This window comes from Brienomyrus brachyistius, chromosome 4, assembly GCF_023856365.1.
Source record: "Brienomyrus brachyistius isolate T26 chromosome 4, BBRACH_0.4, whole genome shotgun sequence".
Lineage (NCBI taxonomy): Eukaryota > Metazoa > Chordata > Actinopteri > Osteoglossiformes > Mormyridae > Brienomyrus > Brienomyrus brachyistius.
Genome location: NC_064536.1, coordinates 29932580 through 29950189, shown reverse-complemented (window position 1 = coordinate 29950189; position 17610 = coordinate 29932580). Strand labels below are relative to the sequence as shown.

Genomic DNA, 17610 nt, shown 5'->3' with positions numbered 1-17610 from the left:
GACATTTACATGTTGTTCTGTCTTTAAATATTTGCTTTTGATGACAGACAGAGGTTTTGTCACTTCCTGTGTGCTGTGTCAGTCTCATGGTTAAGACATGTGGCCTGACTGATTTTAGAATCATAAGAACATAAATTTACAAACGAGAGGAGGCCATTCAGCCCATCAAGCTCGTTTGGGGAGAACTTAACTAATAGATCAGAGATGCTAAAATCTTATCTAGCTCTGATTAAAAGGAACCCAAGGTTATAGCTTGTGCTACACTAGCAGGAAGACTATTCCATACTCTAATTACACGTTGTGTAAGGAAATGCTTCCTCAAATTCATTTTAAAATGATGTCCTGCTAATGTTCACTTACGGCCACGAGTTCTAGTATTTAAACTAATATTGAAATAGCCATTTGGCCGAACAGCATCCAGACCTTTTAGAATCTTATAAACCTGGATTATGTCCCCCCTTAATCTCATTTGCGCGAGGTTGAACAGATTCAGCTCAGCTAACCTCTCTTCATAAGACATTCCTCTAAGAGCAGGAATCATTCTAATTGCCCTACGTTGAACCTTTTCCAAGGCAGCAATGTCCTTCTTAAGGTATGGTGACAAAACCTACACACAATATTCTAGGTGGGGTCTTATCAAGAAAATATATAATCGTAGCATCACCTCCCTTGACTTACTACACTACTCTACACTACTACACTAAAAACTACACACTCCTAGAGATGTAACCCAACAACATATTGACCATTTTTATTGCTTCCCCATCCTGGTAAGAGTGGGACATGGAAGCAACAATATACACACCGAGGTCTTTCTCATAATCAGCTACCTTTATTTCAGTGGAACCCATAAAATATCTGTACTTTTATATTTCTGCATTAAACTCATTTACTATATCAATTTCATTTTCAATTATAAGGCCCTTACTCTCCTGCAAATTAATGATTTCAGCTCTTAGAGCTCTTTTGGAGTTAAAATATTGGAAGAAACCTTTAATGTCACCCTTAGCCTCCAGTGCAATCTTCCTTTCTACATTCCTCTTAGGGAGTCTAATGTTATTTTCCCTTTGTGGAACAGAGCCCTTTTCCTCCTGACTTTATTCTTAATTTCCACAGTAAACAACCTTGGTTGCAGTTTCTTAGATTTAGTTTTGCTGGAAACAGGTATGAAGTCCTGTTGCACTTGCAAGAATGTGCCTTCAAAAAATTAGGGTTGCAGTAGTATGTAGCAATAGTATACAGGAATGGTCTGACTCTGTCATGGTTGCTGGTGTGTGTATAAATCCATATACCCTCATAGCATGGAGTTCTGCCTCCAATTTTGTGTTAGGGATCTGGGCAGGAATGAATTACATGCTAACAGTGTTATAATGGATTTTGATTATACACAGTGTTTTGGAAAGGAAGTTAATCAGAAGACAAATTCCATTAGTGTATGGAGGTATGTGTCGTCCTATGCAAGGTCACTGGGGTCTGGAACCTATCTGGGAAACACCAGGTGTAAGGTGGGGAATAACCCAGGACGGGGCTCCAAGCCATCACTGGGCACACACACCACTCACACACATGCACACCAGTGTGGCAACGTTGATTCACCTTAGCAAGTTTTTTGGGGTGTTAGGTTGAATAAACTGTTATTAATCATTTGTTATCATTTCTGTATAATCAGCAATGAGTGTAAATATGTATATACATTATTTTGTTTTCCTCTAGCCTCATACTTTCATATTTTAGATTATATTAATAATAGCATTCAGCTTGCACGTACCCTGAGTATGTGCTCAACAGCTGCCCACCTAAGCAAAACCAGAACTTTCTCTTCTTGCTCTCACCTGACCCCTGCGCCTCCCACTGACTATAAATAAAGGAGTCAAGGGGAACCACCCTTTGTAACACATTCTGCTGTAGCTCATCTTGCAGAGAGTGTGGTTACCCTTGCGCAAGTAAAACTTTTAGTGTGTTGTCTCGTAATTAATAGTGTGTGCAGAGTTGGGGTGGAAAGCCTGACGCTTTCTCCAACATGGGGGGGAAACCGGAGAACCTGGAGCAAAGTCCACACATGGAACCGGGGTGTGAGGTGTGAGGTGACTGTGTTAAACACCAGCCCTCAGTCTGACAGGAGTGCTGATAGACGCCCCCACCCCTGTCTTACAGGGTGTATTCACACTAGGAGATCCGCACCGTGCCAGAGCATGTTTGACCAGCAAAGTCCAGTTCCTTTTGACTAGTGTAATTGCTCTGTACCGAGGCCAGGCATGGTTTTGTTGGACTTGGTTTACATCCACTGTGATCACTAACTGGTTCCGGGCACAGAACACAGACACAACGTCAATGTAATCACTGGCACACGCTTGTACACATATACGCTACACATGAACCGGACCCAGAAGGATCGGGTCGGGTCGGCTGTACAGATCAGTAGTGACAAACACCAAAGAAACATTGCAGCAAAAGGGTGGCTTTGCTCTATGGCAGAGGTGCAGTGTTTGCTGGGAATTAGGGCCTGGAGCATTAAGTGGAATTTATTAAATCTAAGGTTAATATAAGCAATGATCCTCTTCAGAATTAGCCAGAAAAATCTCAATTTATCTTATACAAAAAAACTGACCGCAAAATTTTATAGACTTTTGACAAGCTCAGACAATTTATAAACAGTATCATAACAAAATGGAAGAATGATTTAAAAATCCCTACTGACACTGACTCCTGGACAGGAACATTTACTATTATTTTTTTTTGTCTAGCACCAATACAAATCTTCAATTAATTCAGCATAGCATTATTTATAGAGCACATATAACTCAGTATGAAATGTCCAATGTGGGCCTTGCTGATGCAGACGTATGTTCCCAGTGCTCCTATACTAGTATCCATGATTCCTTTCATGATTTCAGATTGGACTTACCAACCAGCTCATACATTCTGGCCAGCAGTAACTCAGACATTATCATCTATAAGCAATATGACGGCTGCCATAATCTTTTCTGCTGCAAGTGCAAGTTTTCAGCTCCAGTACACTACATTGTGGTATTTTGTTCTTACGTTTCCATTATGGTGATTTAGATAAGCTGCTTTTTTTGTTATTTCCGAACATTGTGTGAACTGTGCAGTCGTGCTGCATTTTGTTAACCTCCGTCACGTTCTAGAAGTTTCCAGTAAGTTCGGAGAAAAAGAAGGAATGTCACTCTTGATAACCATATTAATTTTATTTGTTTGTGTAAATTAATGTACCGTCAATGTCTGTGGTAATTCTTGTTTGAAGCACTTTGGTTATATTTGGTCTTCAGCTCATGCACTCATGCCAAAATTGAGCACGTAATGCGCCCGTTGTGTTACAGTCATTGTGGGTCTGAAAATGATATTATACTGTATTCTATAGAATAGATCATACCTGTACATTATCTTAAGTTATGGAACCGTGTTGCGTTTATGTGATTTCTGAGGAAACGTGGTGTTATTATTGTGAGTGTAATAATAGAAGGAAGAGAAAATGTAGTAAAGATATTGAGACGAGACATTGTATTATAAAGTGTAAGTTTTGTACTACACAACTTTAACGCAGGAATTTTCCTGAAGTGAGTTAATTGGCAAAATAAAGTATACTGAGGGAAGCTGTTCAACAAAGAAGCGAGTGTCATTGCTCCTGTTCTTTCCCCTGTTTTACAGGAAATCACATCTGATTACTAGTCCCTGTTGTGGGACCTGTAACACTTGCATATTGCGAGTTGGACCGAAATCATCTTGGTGAATTTCAGTTTGGTATTTGTAAAGCTGGCCTATCCAGCCATGCAAAAGGCTAAACTTCTTAATTAACTGTATGCAGTGGTATACAATTCAGCTTTCGCACTTTTGACATGAATTAACTTACATTAATTAATTAGGCTACATATCACCCATTCATGCTTCCTAGCTTTTCCAGCACTGGAATGAAAATGATGTAAAACGTAATTAAAGCAGATTTTCTATGTGAGAAATAAAATTTCATTTTGTTGTTTTATCGTAGTTTGTTTTTATTCTTTTAATTTGGAACACTGAACAGCTGTTGCCATCCCACCAGCAGGGGGCAGGACTGCCCCTCATCATATCAAGCAATGCAGTGTGAGGCTTCCTATGCAGCTTGCGTGCTCCCTCCCTCTCCCCCTTGGCTTTGTTCAGCCATTTACTTTGTGTTTCTGTGGCTGTGTGTTTTGCTTCTTTCAGCTGGTCTTAGGATCTAAACTGGTCAAAGACCATGGTATGGCTGCTTAAGAAAGCTCACCAAAGCCTACTCTTTATGTGGAGGCTGAAGAAATTTGGCATGTTGCTGACAGTCCTAGGCAGCTTCTACAGGTGCCCTGTGGAGAGCATATTAATCCGCTGAGCCCCCACCCCAGGCACTATGGCAAAGTCATTAGTAGCGCTGACAGAAACAAATGGTACATATTGGAAATGAAATATGCACTTAAAATTTCCTTTCTTATTTTGTCATTATTTGTTATTTTTAATCCATTGAAATAAAATAGATGATTAACATAACTGGGCTTTTTTTGTGCTTAACAAAACTTGTTTATACTCATATTCATTGTAAATATTTCTGATATTTTTGATATTCCGTTTCAGAGTGATTATAGTTTCCCATATCCTGCTTAAATGCAGGTATATTCAAGTCAAATAAATTGCATGGGATCCGACCGGTTTGAGGAACTGTGTGTGGTTTATCTGTTAAACTGACCACTGAACTTTAACATAAACAGAGGAAACACTTAATTATGCTATAATCACAAATAATGCAAATGCTCCGTCATGAACCCCTGAGTTCCATCACAAGCGACTCTCTCTCTGAGTGAGTGGAGTCTTTGGCTCTGTAGTCCTTCGTGATGGTGTCTGTATCTCATGGCCTGCTCTTCCCTTGCAGGCTGCTCTTTCAGTGTAGGTATTGAGGCACTGAGGTCTGTCAGGTGGCTGAGGTCAGTACAGTTGCACCACATCTTCCAGTAGTTGCTCCAGGACCCTCCCAGGTAGAGCTCAGCCTGGCAAATGGTCAGTGTTAGGGAGAACTCACACTTGGCCCGGTTGCCTTGTACCATGCCTGAGCATGATTGTCCCCCCCTCCTCACTCCCCCACTTGTCTGCGGACACATTGCGCTAAACGTTCCTGGCCTGAGCATGCTTTCATCATCACTGTGCAATGTTTTGATTAGAAAAAAATGTAGGAAGTGTCATGCCCGGCTCGTCCGCTCCTCATGTGTGCCACGCCCCCTGCTTACCCAGGTGTATTTTTCTGATCGTCTCCTGCTGTGTCTGCTTACTTTTGATTAGTCCTGTGTATTTAAGTCCTGGTCTCCCCGGTTTCCCTTGTCCGTCATTGTAGATGTCAGTCAGCTTTTCCTGTGTCCTGGTCCCTGTTTTCCAAGTAAACCCCGTTTTCCCGAACCTTGCCTGTGCGCCTGCTTCCGCTTGCTCGCCTCTCTGCCCGCTCACCTGGCGATCGCGAGCCGCCCCGTGACAGGAAGAAATGTGCTACAGCACAATGGGGCTCATGATTACTGTCCTACTTTTGCGGCTGATTTGGAGCCATTTTGGACATGCAGACACATGGCCCTCTTATAGATTCATGCTAGAATGCCATGCAGGGATTTTTATTTATTCGTGCTACACGTATAAGAAGACAGACCCATATTTTCCAAATATCTCTGAGTTTTTGTGAGTTGCATCCAGTTTTTCCAGGATACTCTCGACAGCCCAAACGTCCAGTAAACACTGTCTCTCAGCTGTACAGGAAAGTGATTCCTTGTCATCATGTCTGTTAAATATTTAATCTACTCATAATGTTTTTTATCCTCAATGCAGTTTTGGGGGGGTGGAAATGACATTATCTGTACATCCTACCTGATCCGTTCCTTCCGAGTTCTGCTCATGTAATGTGAATTCAGGTGTTTCATTCAGACCCATTGCCAAAAGTTTGTAAAATCAAGCACCCAGCCATGCAGTTAGGTTGACAGTCATTTGTGAAAGAATGGGTCGTTCTGAAGAGCTCAGTGAATTCTACCCTGGTATTGTCATGGGATACCACCTTTGCAACAAGTCAGTTTCTGAAATTATTTTCCTGTTATGTATTTCAGTCACATGTAAGTGGTATTATTGCAAAATGAAAGTGCTTAGGAACAGAAACCCAGCCACAAAGTAGCAGGCCATGTGAAGTAACTAAGTGTGTAGTGCTAAGGTGCATATTGTGTAAAAATTGCTAATGCTTTGTCGACTCGGTAACTTCATAGTTCCAAACTTTCTCTGGCATTAACTCCTGCACAAACACTGTGCACTGGGAGATTCAGGGAATGGGCTTCTACGGCTGAGCAGCTTCAAGCAAGCTTCACATCATCAAACGCAATGCCAAGAGTCGGATGGAGTGGTGTAAAGCACACCACCACTGGACTGTGGAGCAGTGGAAACGTGTTATGTGGAGTGACGAATCATGCATCTCTGTCTGGCAGTCATATGGATGAGTCTGTATTTCCTCTTCAACAATGTATAGGTATACTTTTAGAATTACATATATGCACACAATCAAAAACACAAGTGAATGAGACAAATTTAGTTGTTCACTAAGTCAGATTAAACAATTAAATGATTAAACATAACAAAATTTATCCAACACACATCCATTTCCACATGACCAGTTTATATTGAATTAAATATGTTAACATGGTTGGTGCAGTGGTACGCACTGTTGCCTCACACCTCTGGGACCCGGGTTTGAGTCTCTGCCTGGGTCACATGTGTGCGGAGTTTGCATGTTCTCCCCATGTCGTCGTGGGGTTTCCGACGGGTACTCCGGTTTCCTGCCACAGTCCAAAAACATCCATCCATCCATCCATTGTCCAAACCGCTCATCCTATTGGGTCGCGGGGGGTCCGGAGCCCATCCCGGAATCAATGGGCACGAGGCAGGGAACAACCCAGGACGGGGGGCCAGCCCATCGCAGGGCACACTCACACACCATTCACTCACACATGCACACCTACGGGCAATTCAGCAACTCCAATTAGCCTCAGCATGTTTTTGGACTGTGGGGGGAAACCGGAGTACCCGGAGGAAACCCCACGACGACATGGGGAGAACATGCAAACTCCACACACATGTGACCCAGGCGGAGACTTGAACCCGGGTCCCAGAGGTGTGAGGCGACAGTGCTAACCACTGCACCACCATGCCGCCCCAGTCCAAAAACATGCTAAGGCTAATTGAAGTTACTAAATTGCCCGTAGGTGTGCATGTGTAAGTGAATGGTGTGTGAGTGTGCCCTGCGATGGGCTGACCCCCATCCTGGGTTGTTCCCTGCCTCGTGCCCATTGCTTCCAGGATAGGCTCCAGACCCCCTGCGACCCAGTAGGTTTGGAAAGCGGATGGATGGATGTTAACAAAAAATAACGTGAAGAAATAACATCTGAAGAGATGCTGCTTATCTCTACACCATCTCTCTATCAGAAAGTTTGTGTTTAATCTGCAATAATGTTGTTTTTAAGGAAAATTTGATTTATTATTACTTTGTTCGAGGAAGGAAAACGAGAATTGATTGTCAGGGAGGGACAAATTTGAAGCTGGTCCAATCAGAAGCAGCATCCTTAGTTGGTGTTTATTGCTTGTACGCATGATTGGATATTGTTGATCTAACTGCCTTCAAGCCTGTAAACCATGTTTCTGTCTGTCTTAGGGAAACCACACAGTTCTGTCTGTAAATCTTTATGCCATTTTGTCTTTGCTAGGCAGTATTACGGTAATGCGTAATACTGCAGTGTTTGGGGTAAATATGTGTCTTTGAAACATTGAGACATGTAAATCTATTCTAGTAGACCCTAAAAATAAAGTTTTGAACAGTGAAAGTGAGCATAATAATGCCCTTTTAAGCAACACTAGGTTGCTGTCCATGGTGCTGAAAACCTGGATTGGCAAATCTTACATTAAATTCCTTTACCTAATTTAACTATAACCCTCTTATTTTGTTGGCAGTGATGCTCTTAGGAGTCTAAAGAGGTGGGTATCGAAAGGATTACAGTGGGTAATAGGTGATTTAGATGAACTTCTGACAATCAGTTCAACTTTGGACAAAAACGCCTCCCAAAAGATTCTCTCTGTCTGTCTTGCTAGTTATTTCTCGTTACCCTCCAATCAAAGAGGAATAAAATGCACAAGCTCATTGTAGGAGATAGTGCTGGGTGATATGACGATATATATCGTGGGGACGATAGAAAAGTGTCTATCGTCCTATTTCTCTTCTATCGTTTCTATCATTTCTAACCTAATTACTAACTTACTAACGAAAATATTGCATTAAATAGGCTATGACAAATGTATGATAATGTCTTGTCGCTATGCAATGCATACTCTACCCTTTATATAAGTGAACCTGGATTGGCAAATCTTACATTAAATTCCTTTACCTAATTTAACTATAACCCTCTTATTTTGTTGGCAGTGACGCTGTGTGAAGTCTACAGAGGTGGGTATAGAAAGGATTACAGTGGGTAATAGGTGATTTAGATTAACTTTTTAAATTTGACATCTAAAAGGCTTTGGAAAATCACTCTGGACAATAACGCTTCATCTGGACAATAAAGTTTCTCGCTGTCTCTCTTGCTAGTTATTTCTCGTTACCACCCAGTGAAGGAGGAATCAAACGCACAAGCTCATTGAAGGAGATTTAAGGTGCAAACACATTAAAAGCTCTTTTTATGTGAACATTATAAAACAGATTAATACACATTAAGCAGTTTGAAACTTTACATTCAGACCTACATCAGTCCAAAAAAGATGGCGATGACCAGCCCAACCAGCAGCTTCATCTCTGATTGTACAGAATCCCCTCTCAGGGTAACTTCTGAAGTCATGACTATGAGCTTTGTTGACAATGGAGTTAAATTTATTACTATTGATTTATGTAGCTGAATTTTGTTTATCCACTAGAGGGCAGACATATGCTGGAGATTCCCTAATAAAGGGATCTGATGCTTCAGGAAGTCAAGTCATTTATTTGTGGAGCACATTTACAAACAACAGGAGTTGATCCAAAGTGCTTTCCAGTCCAGAGAGAACTGATTAGCAAGTACTACATTCACAGTAAAATGTATAAATAAAATTTTATGAAAACCTGTGTTACGATCCTCAGTCTAGGGTTGAGGACCGTCAGAAAGGTAAAGGGAACGGAGAGGGGAAAACGAGACAACCAGGGTATGGGAAAAGGGAACACGGGAAATGCAGGGATCTTTTTTGTATTTTTGTATATTTATTCACAAAGACTTTCACAAACAATAGGGCAACAGACTTCGGGAGTGACACGGCCAAAACAATAAACAAAACAGCACTACCGAACCCGTCCACAACTAAACTAATTCTACACAAAACGAAAAAGATGAGAAAAGAAATGACATAGACTAAGCCTAACTCCCTAACCAAAACACAGAATAAGCCACACGTACGCAAAACAAAATAGCAGTCACTCCCTACGTACTTAACAGAAACGAACATACAGAACACACCAAAGCCGAAACACAGTAACCAAAGGGGCGAGGCAAAGAGAGTAGTCAGGAGGAAGGCAAGAGATCAAAAACCAGAAAGCAGTCAAAACCGAAGGCAAAGGTACAGAAGGGCAAGGCAAGAGACGAAAACCAAAAACTGTCATACACGATTAATCCAAAAGAACGCAAGCGAACCAATAACACAAAAAACCAACCAAGAGCAGAGCTCCCGCTAATTTCTCGCCACGGCTTCTTCGACACTCGATGCGGAAGCAGCGTCGAAGGTTGGGGCGTGGCCAGGTCCGGGAGGCGGAGTCGAAGGCAGCTGGACAACAAGCAGGATCTGCAGGACAATCCCTCCCCCTGAACCTTACGGCACGTAACACCTGCATGCAAGAAATAAGAATGTAAAATTTATGGAAATTTACAATAAGCAACAGATTTTAAAAGTAAGAGGTTAATTAAAATTAAATTGAATGTGTCATTAAAAACTAAATAGTGGACTTGACAAGAACCATAGGAGAACCTTGAAAGCAAGAGAGAAGGTGGGTCTTAAATTAGGATTTAAACTCTTCAATAGTGGCGTAAGACTTAATGTGGAGACTATTCCAAAGTCAGGGGGCAGCTACAGAGAAAGGCCGGTCACCTTTGGCTTACATGTGAGTGATGAACTGAGAGGGCTGTTGTGAGGATGACCTAAGTGACTGGGGGGGGGGGGGGGGGCGTGAAGACAGAAATAGCAGATCTGAAATGTACTGTGGGGCTAATCCACTGAGTGCTTTAAAAACAAATGGCAAAGCTGTAAGGATAACAATGCAGAGGAGAGACCCTGGTATTCCAGTGAGGAATGGATACAGATAAAATAAAGAGGAGAGACCCTGGTATTCCAGTGAGGAATGGATACAGATAAAATAAAGAGGAGAGACCCTGGTATTCCAGTGAGGAATGGATACAGATAAAATAAAGAGGAGAGACCCTGGTATTCCAGTGAGGAATGGATACAGATAAAATAAAGAGGAGAGACCCTGGTATTCCAGTGAGGAATGGATACAGATAAAATAAAGAGGAGAGACCCTGGTATTCCAGTGAGGAATGGATACAGATAAAATAAAGAGGAGAGACCCTGGTATTCCAGTGAGGAATGGATACAGATAAAATAAAGAGGAGAGACCCTGGTATTCCAGTGAGGAATGGATACAGATAAAACCAAAGTATGACACAGAAGGTGAGACTGGCCTCAGGCCTCAAGCTCATGAAGGAGGGATGTCTGCCTCTGAGCTGCACACTCAGCCCACTGAGCCACACGGCGGCTTCACTAGGGCAACATCAGACAGGGAAAAGGCACAGAGTACAGGGCCAGACGGGCACCGACCCTGACAAGTAATATTACAGGGATAAAGTCAAACTCATGATGATGAACGTTGAAATCATGGATATAACTGAGGACCAGGGACCCCATTGCGTAGGAAACATCACTTCCTGTGTGATGTGTAAAGTGACCCTTCCCTCTTTACTGTGACTGCTGTATGTGAGCATAGAGAAGACAAACAGTGAAGTTACAGAGAATCAGGATGTGAGTGTCAGTCCCCAGAGATCTGAGGTCAGTGAGACACACATAAGGCTCCTCTGATGCTCCTCTTCATCCTCTGCTGGGCCTCCAGGTGAGAATCACTTGGATGGTTGTTTTTCACTTCCTGTTTATAATGACTAACAGCAGACATCCCAGGAAAATGTATAAATTCACTATTATTTGACAGCAGCTACTTCCACCCTTGTATTAAGACGAACTTGCGGACGACTACGTTGCCTAGAATTAATCATTAATCATCCTGTTACTGTCATACATATGAGGTGATTGAGGTATTGATTGATTCTGATTGTGTATGGACTTATCATCCTGAGATTCAAATACGTTATCCATAATTCACCTGTAATATTCTTGTTTTGAGGACAAAACCATATAAGAATGTTTTTTTTCCCTCTCTGATCACTTGTATAACTTGTTTTTCACAAATGACTGGTTTCAGAGTATCCTTGTTCTTATGTGAAAGAATCCTCATTCTGGGACACTTACCCTATTCAATGACACTTACCATGTTTCCCCGGGTTTGGCCAGCTTGTCCCCTGCCCACAGGTAATGCCCAAAATTTAGTATAAAGGAAAGGGGAAATCTCAGTGTTGGTTGGAGTTCAGCTGTGGGATAGAGCACCGCATCGCCCGGCACTTTCTCGGGACTCCTGCCAGGACTGAAAAGGGCTCCCCAGTCTAAGAGTGAGGGTAGGTGATGGTGGGACGTCCTAGTGTGAATAGCTTTGCAGTGTCAATGTGTTGATTCAGTCAATTATCACAATAACCGTACTATCAATGTGCACTTTCTATGTATGCATATTTTTTTTATCACTTTTTATATACCTATAATCTCTTGTATTTTCAGTGTTATTCTTGTTAATGATATGCCCAGCTATATATATATATATATATATATATATATATATATATATATATATATATATATATATATATATATATATATATATATATAAAACTATAAAAAACTATAATTATTGGATATCACCTGTGATACTGGATTATTTTGCATTGCCTTTGATCCAATGTCTTGCTATTGATTTTAATGCAAGGTTATTTTGTGCTGTATTGCTTGTAATAGATAGTTTTTAGAAGCGAACCTAAATGTGCTTGTTTGTTCCTTCGAGAGCCCTATATCCCCCTCAGATCATCAACAACCCTTAACTGTGTATGAGCCCTCTGATGAACGGGCATCTCCTATGGATTAATGTCGGTAAAGAGGTGATATGCAGAATACAGACTGACAGATTCTGGGCTGACTGACTGATTTTAGAATTGATTGCAGACTTTTCTGTATCCACCATGTGGCAGCAATGCACAGAAATGTTCTAATTCAATCGTTACAACTGTGGGATTAGATCAGAATAGATGAGATTCAACTTCATTGTTATTGCACAAAGTACAATAACTCAGACAATAGAATCCAGCTTGACATCTAAAAGCAAAAAATATTCCAAATGCAAGAAATAGCTGTACAATATATACATGTGTGATAATTATGAAGTGGTGGGGGGTCCTTGATGGAAAGGAGCTGGGTGCCGATGATGTACTGGCCAGTTCTCACCATCTGCTGCAGGGCCTTCCGGTCGGGTACAGAACAGCTGTTTTACCACATTGTGATACAGTAACTCAGGCCCCTACTTTCCCTCAGCTCTCTGCCTTTCAGTCAGCCATTGGCCGCGCTCATAGGCTATACGGCCCGTCAGAAAACTCTTCACGCCCCCCTCCGATTATCATGCACTTTATTGACTTTTCTGACTTTTTGTAGAAGAATCTCTTTCTTACTAATATATTAGTGCTAAATCAGATGCAGTTAGAAAAGCGATGAACGCCCCGATGAGGAGAGTGAAGGAGGATATATACAGTATAATATATAAGCCTTCTGATTTGGAAAAAATGTGCAGTTGCACAGCTTGTAATATTGCAAATGCAATTACATATCATAATGTCTTTCCAAATAACAAGAGCTTCTCAGAGCTCTGGACCACCTTCTCAGAAGTCCTGTATCCTCTCTTACACCACAAGCAGCTCGACAGACTTCAGGCTCAACCACAGATTTCTCACTCATATTGCGCTAGATCACCTGCCTCAATGAAACCCAAATGTCCTCCAACTGAACCCCAGAGTATGTGCCGAGAAGCAGAAGCATACACACACATACACACACGCACACATACACACACACACACATACACACACACACACACACACACACACACACACGGTCATACATCCTGTTTATGCCTGAGGCATGAAGACATTGACATCGATCCCATAACACCTCCCTCCATCCTAACCTGTCAATTTTCCATCCACCACCCGCCTTCCGGGCTCCTGGCCCACAGAGGGCTGCTCAGCCTCATCTGCCTCCAGGTGTCCTCCTGGTGTCCCAAATGCGTTGCCATTCAAGGAGGAGGATTGATGGGAGAGTATCCACTGGTCTCTGGAAGTCCTGTCCAAAATGGTTCAGTCTGCCAAACCTCTATAATTCTGCCCAGGGGAAGATGACTTCTTTTTCAGTACCCTGCCCAGAGGAGGCCACCACCAACTTTCCAGAGTCTGACCCAGAAGGGGGCGTCATCTGTACTGAGCTTCCCAAGCCCACAGGGCCCTGCTTTTGCTCCGCTCAAGGTTCCTGAGCCTGGCCCTCAGGCGCCCATTTCCATTTCTCCTGAGCCTCCAGAGTCCAGCCCACAGGGGGCCTAGTCATCCTTTCTTCTCCTTTTCAGTGGTTCCTGAGTCCGTGTCCGAGTTTGCCTCTGCAGTGCTCCCTGAGCTCATGTTCGCCCCCTACAGTGTCCTCTGAGGCTGTCATCGCCCCTGCAGTGCTCCCTGGGTCCGTTGTTGCCTAGGCACCCACCTCATCATCTCCTGTCGTTACCTAGGTGCTTGCCTCATTGTCTGCTGTCGTCAACCAGGTACCCACCTCATGGTCTCCTTTTGTCATCCTGGCTTCTGCCTTAGCATTCCTTATTGTCCCAGGCCAAGAGGGGAAGGACCCAGAGGACACCCCTCCTGGGGACTTGGGATGGGACCCTTTGGACCTGGCCTTGAGCCCAGTGCTTTGGCCCTGCCCCTATTGGTTCCCTCCAGCTGCCATCCCGCAGTCCCCTCACCGCCTTCCAGCTCCCATCCCACAGTCCCCTCACCGCCTTCCAGCTCCCATCCCGCAGTCCCCTCACCGCCTTCCAGCTCCCATCCCGCAGTCCCCTCACCGCCTTACAGTTCCCATCCCACAGTCCCCTCACCGCCTTCCGTCTCCCATCCCGCAGTCCCCTCACCGCCTTCCTGCTCCCATCCCGCAGTCCCCTCACCGCCTTCCTGCTCCCATCCAGCAGTCCCCTCACCGCCTTCCAGCTCCCATCCCACAGTCCCCTCACCGCCTTCCAGCTCCCATCCCGCAGTCCCCTCACCGCCTTACAGTTCCCATCCCACAGTCCCCTCACCGCCTTCCGGCTCCCATCCCGCAGTCCCCTCACCGCCTTCCAGCTCCCATCCCGCAGTCCCCTCACCGCCTTCCTGCTCCCATCCCGCAGTCCCCTCACCGCCTTACGTTTCCCATCCCACAGTCCCCTCACCGCCTTCCAGCTCCCATCCCGCAGTCACCTCACCGCCTTCCTGCTCCCATCCCGCAGTCCCCTCACCGCCTTCCGGCTCCCATCCCGCAGTCCCCTCACCGCCTTCCAGCTCCCATCCAGCAGTCCCCTCACCGCCTTACAGTTCCCATCCCGCAGTCCCCTCACCGCCTTCCAGCTCCCATCCAGCAGTCCCCTCACCGCCTTACAGTTCCCATCCCGCAGTCCCCTCACCGCCTTACGGTTCCCATCCCGCAGTCCCCTCACCGCCTTCCAGCTCCCATCCCGCAGTCCCCTCACCGCCTTCCAGCTCCCATCCAGCAGTCCCCTCACCGCCTTACAGTTCCCATCCCGCAGTCCCCTCACCGCCTTCCAGCTCCCATCCAGCAGTCCCCTCACCGCCTTACAGTTCCCATCCCTTGGTCTACTCAGCCTGTCATTTTGTGTCTCATCCCTGGTCTGTCAAACCTTCTGTGTCCTTTCAACCGCAATCAATTCCTACCCCAGAGGTGTCAAATTCCAGTCCTGGAGGGCCGGAGCCCTTCACATCTTTGTATTTCCACTCATTTAACACACCTGATTCAACTCCTTGTGCTAATTGCCACACAGTCCTTGAGCTGAATCATTTGTGGTGGAACAGGAGCTAAGCTACACAGAGCTCTAACTTTCCAGGAATGGAGTTTGACACCCCTGTCCTAACCAGTCCTACCCAGGAGTTGGGGAATGAGGGATTTATTCGTGGAGAACACAGGCAGGAACACGGAGTAGCACATAAAACTGACGTCGATGACCAGACTGGGGAAATATACTCTAATGTGGACTTAAATACAGAGAATTAATGAAACACAACTAGAAACAGCTGATAACACATGGATTCCACATGAGGTAGTGAGGGGGCTGTGGCACACAGGAGGATCAGCACGAGCAGGGGGTGACAGATTTCCATGTCAACTGAGCATGTAACAAAACATTTCTCTGTGTCTATTCAACTTTGCACTGTACTTCAGTTGTGACATTACATTTTTGACAATGGGTTTGTCTATGTTGATTGTGCACCTGACAAACCAAACTCCTGTTGTTTTAGTACTCTTTGTTGTTTGATTTTGTGTTCATGTTGACCTCTAGCTGGTAACTGGGGCAGCGTGGGGACGTCACACCTCCAGGCTTGTGGTTTCGATATCTGGCCCAGCTCTCTGTGGGCAGTTTGCATGGTCTCCCTGTATCTATGCTGGTTTCCTCTTTGTTCTCCTGTTTCCTCCCACAGCCCAAAGACACGTGGTTCAGGTGAATTGGTGCCTCTAAATGAAGGGGGCTCCCTAGGCAGCATTTTCTCTAAACGGCACTTCAGTGATGGTTGCCCCACCTGCTGCCCTCTGAGGCCACCAGTGCATGCAGTTGTGCTGCATGACACCTTTCTTGATAATGAACGTGCCCTGTGTGCACACTGCCTGCACCCTTCACGGTGCCCTCAGCAGTCCGTTCCTGCGTAGAGGCGTCTCATAGCTGCTGTCAGGACGCCAGCCTCAAAACCACATGATCTTCAGATCGTTTCCTCCCTCTGCTGTGAAAATGAGTTTCTCTTTATTCTTAACTGGCTGTTTGGTAGCAGCATCTGTGCGTCGGGTAAGGGGTGCTGGTGCATCTGTGTGTGATGGAAAGAGAGAGCTGGAGGAGGAAACCACATAGCAGCAAAAGCAGTACTATAAACAGCACTGTCCCTCCGCAGTGAGACGAGGGTGATTTTTTATTTTATTTATTTATTTTTTTTGGGGGGGGGGGGGGGGCAAGGCAAAGATGGTGTTACAGTAGGTAGGTAAGCAGGTAGGTAGGTCTACTTCTTTAATCATATCTAATCATATAGTATCAAAGAGAAGGGAAGCCTCAGACAATTGATCTCAATATTGTGCTAACTCAAAAAGTATTTAACAGGTCTTTGGATAAGAGAAAATCTATGGCTGATTTAATTTGAGATGAAGCGCTCCAGAAATGAAGTGGTGTCAGGTAGTGATGACCCATGAAAGGACAGCCACAGGCGTAGATTCAGTGAAGCTGGTTACATTGAGATAAGTGGCCCAATGTTGGGCTTTTAATAATAATAATTTTTGCATAGGTGGGAGGAGTGTGTGGGGGATACAGGTTGTTAAGGTTATGGGTGTATGGGTAGAGTGGGGAAGCACTTGCAGTTTATTTAAGAGCAAATAGACATTGACTTGGATTTTGATGCCTTACTGTCAGAAGCCCATGTCTTCTGTTGGTCTTACTGTGGTTCCCCAAAGTCCCTCTGTGTCTTTAGTTTATCCTGATATTAGATGTCTGACTCACACACCTGCCATCCCAGCACTGCTGACTCTTGGCTTTGAATGTGGCCATGACTGTGTCTGTGTGCAGTTTGCAGGCTTCCTCTGTTCACATGGCATTTCTCCAGCTTCCAGTGCCCTGCAATGGACTGACATGTGGTTGAAGGTTTACCTCACTTTACACTGTGTGCTTTTTTCATTAGCATCTAGATTAATATACTAATGATTAAACAGCTATGGTGAAACAAATGACTCTTTTAGGCAAGTGATATCCAACTAATTTTTGTTTCTTATTAGCGATAACATAATTATAAATACACTTATACTCTAATTCAGACATGTCCTTTATTTATGCTGAGGTTATTTTATTAATGGGTCTGGTAATTCAATGACAGTGTATTTTATGCTCTCCTGATAAATAATGCTAGAATGGCATGTTGAAGCGCTAAACATTCAGCCTTGTAGTTTTGTCACTTCCTGTTTAAAGTGTCCACTCCCCCTTCACTCTGCCTGCTGTGTGTGAGAATAGAATCGACAGAGACAGTGAAGGTACAGAGGATGAGGAAGTGAGTGTCAGTCTCCACAGATCTGGGCTCAGTGACACACAGACGTATGGATCCTCTGATGCTCCTGTTTCTCCTCATTGCTGGGCTCACAGGT

General features: G+C 44.2%; 2 protein-coding genes across 28 annotated transcripts in view; one reads left to right on the top strand and one right to left on the bottom strand.

Annotated features, from left to right (window-relative positions):
• Nucleotides 1-17610, bottom strand: part of LOC125740819 (CMRF35-like molecule 1) — a 243944-nt gene that overhangs the window by 126206 nt on the left and 100128 nt on the right. The window lies entirely within an intron of this gene.
• Nucleotides 1-17610, top strand: part of LOC125740818 (CMRF35-like molecule 1) — a 133458-nt gene that overhangs the window by 85620 nt on the left and 30228 nt on the right. Inside the window, exon 1 of one of the 2 annotated variants that reach the window (XM_049012482.1) lies at nt 17459-17608. The exons of the other annotated variant lie outside the window; for it this stretch is intronic. Coding sequence (XP_048868439.1) covers nt 17563-17608 — 46 coding nt within the window. The 5' untranslated portion in view covers nt 17459-17562. Of the gene's footprint in view, nt 1-17458; nt 17609-17610 lie in introns of those variants that run through there. 2 annotated transcript variants of the gene reach the window in all.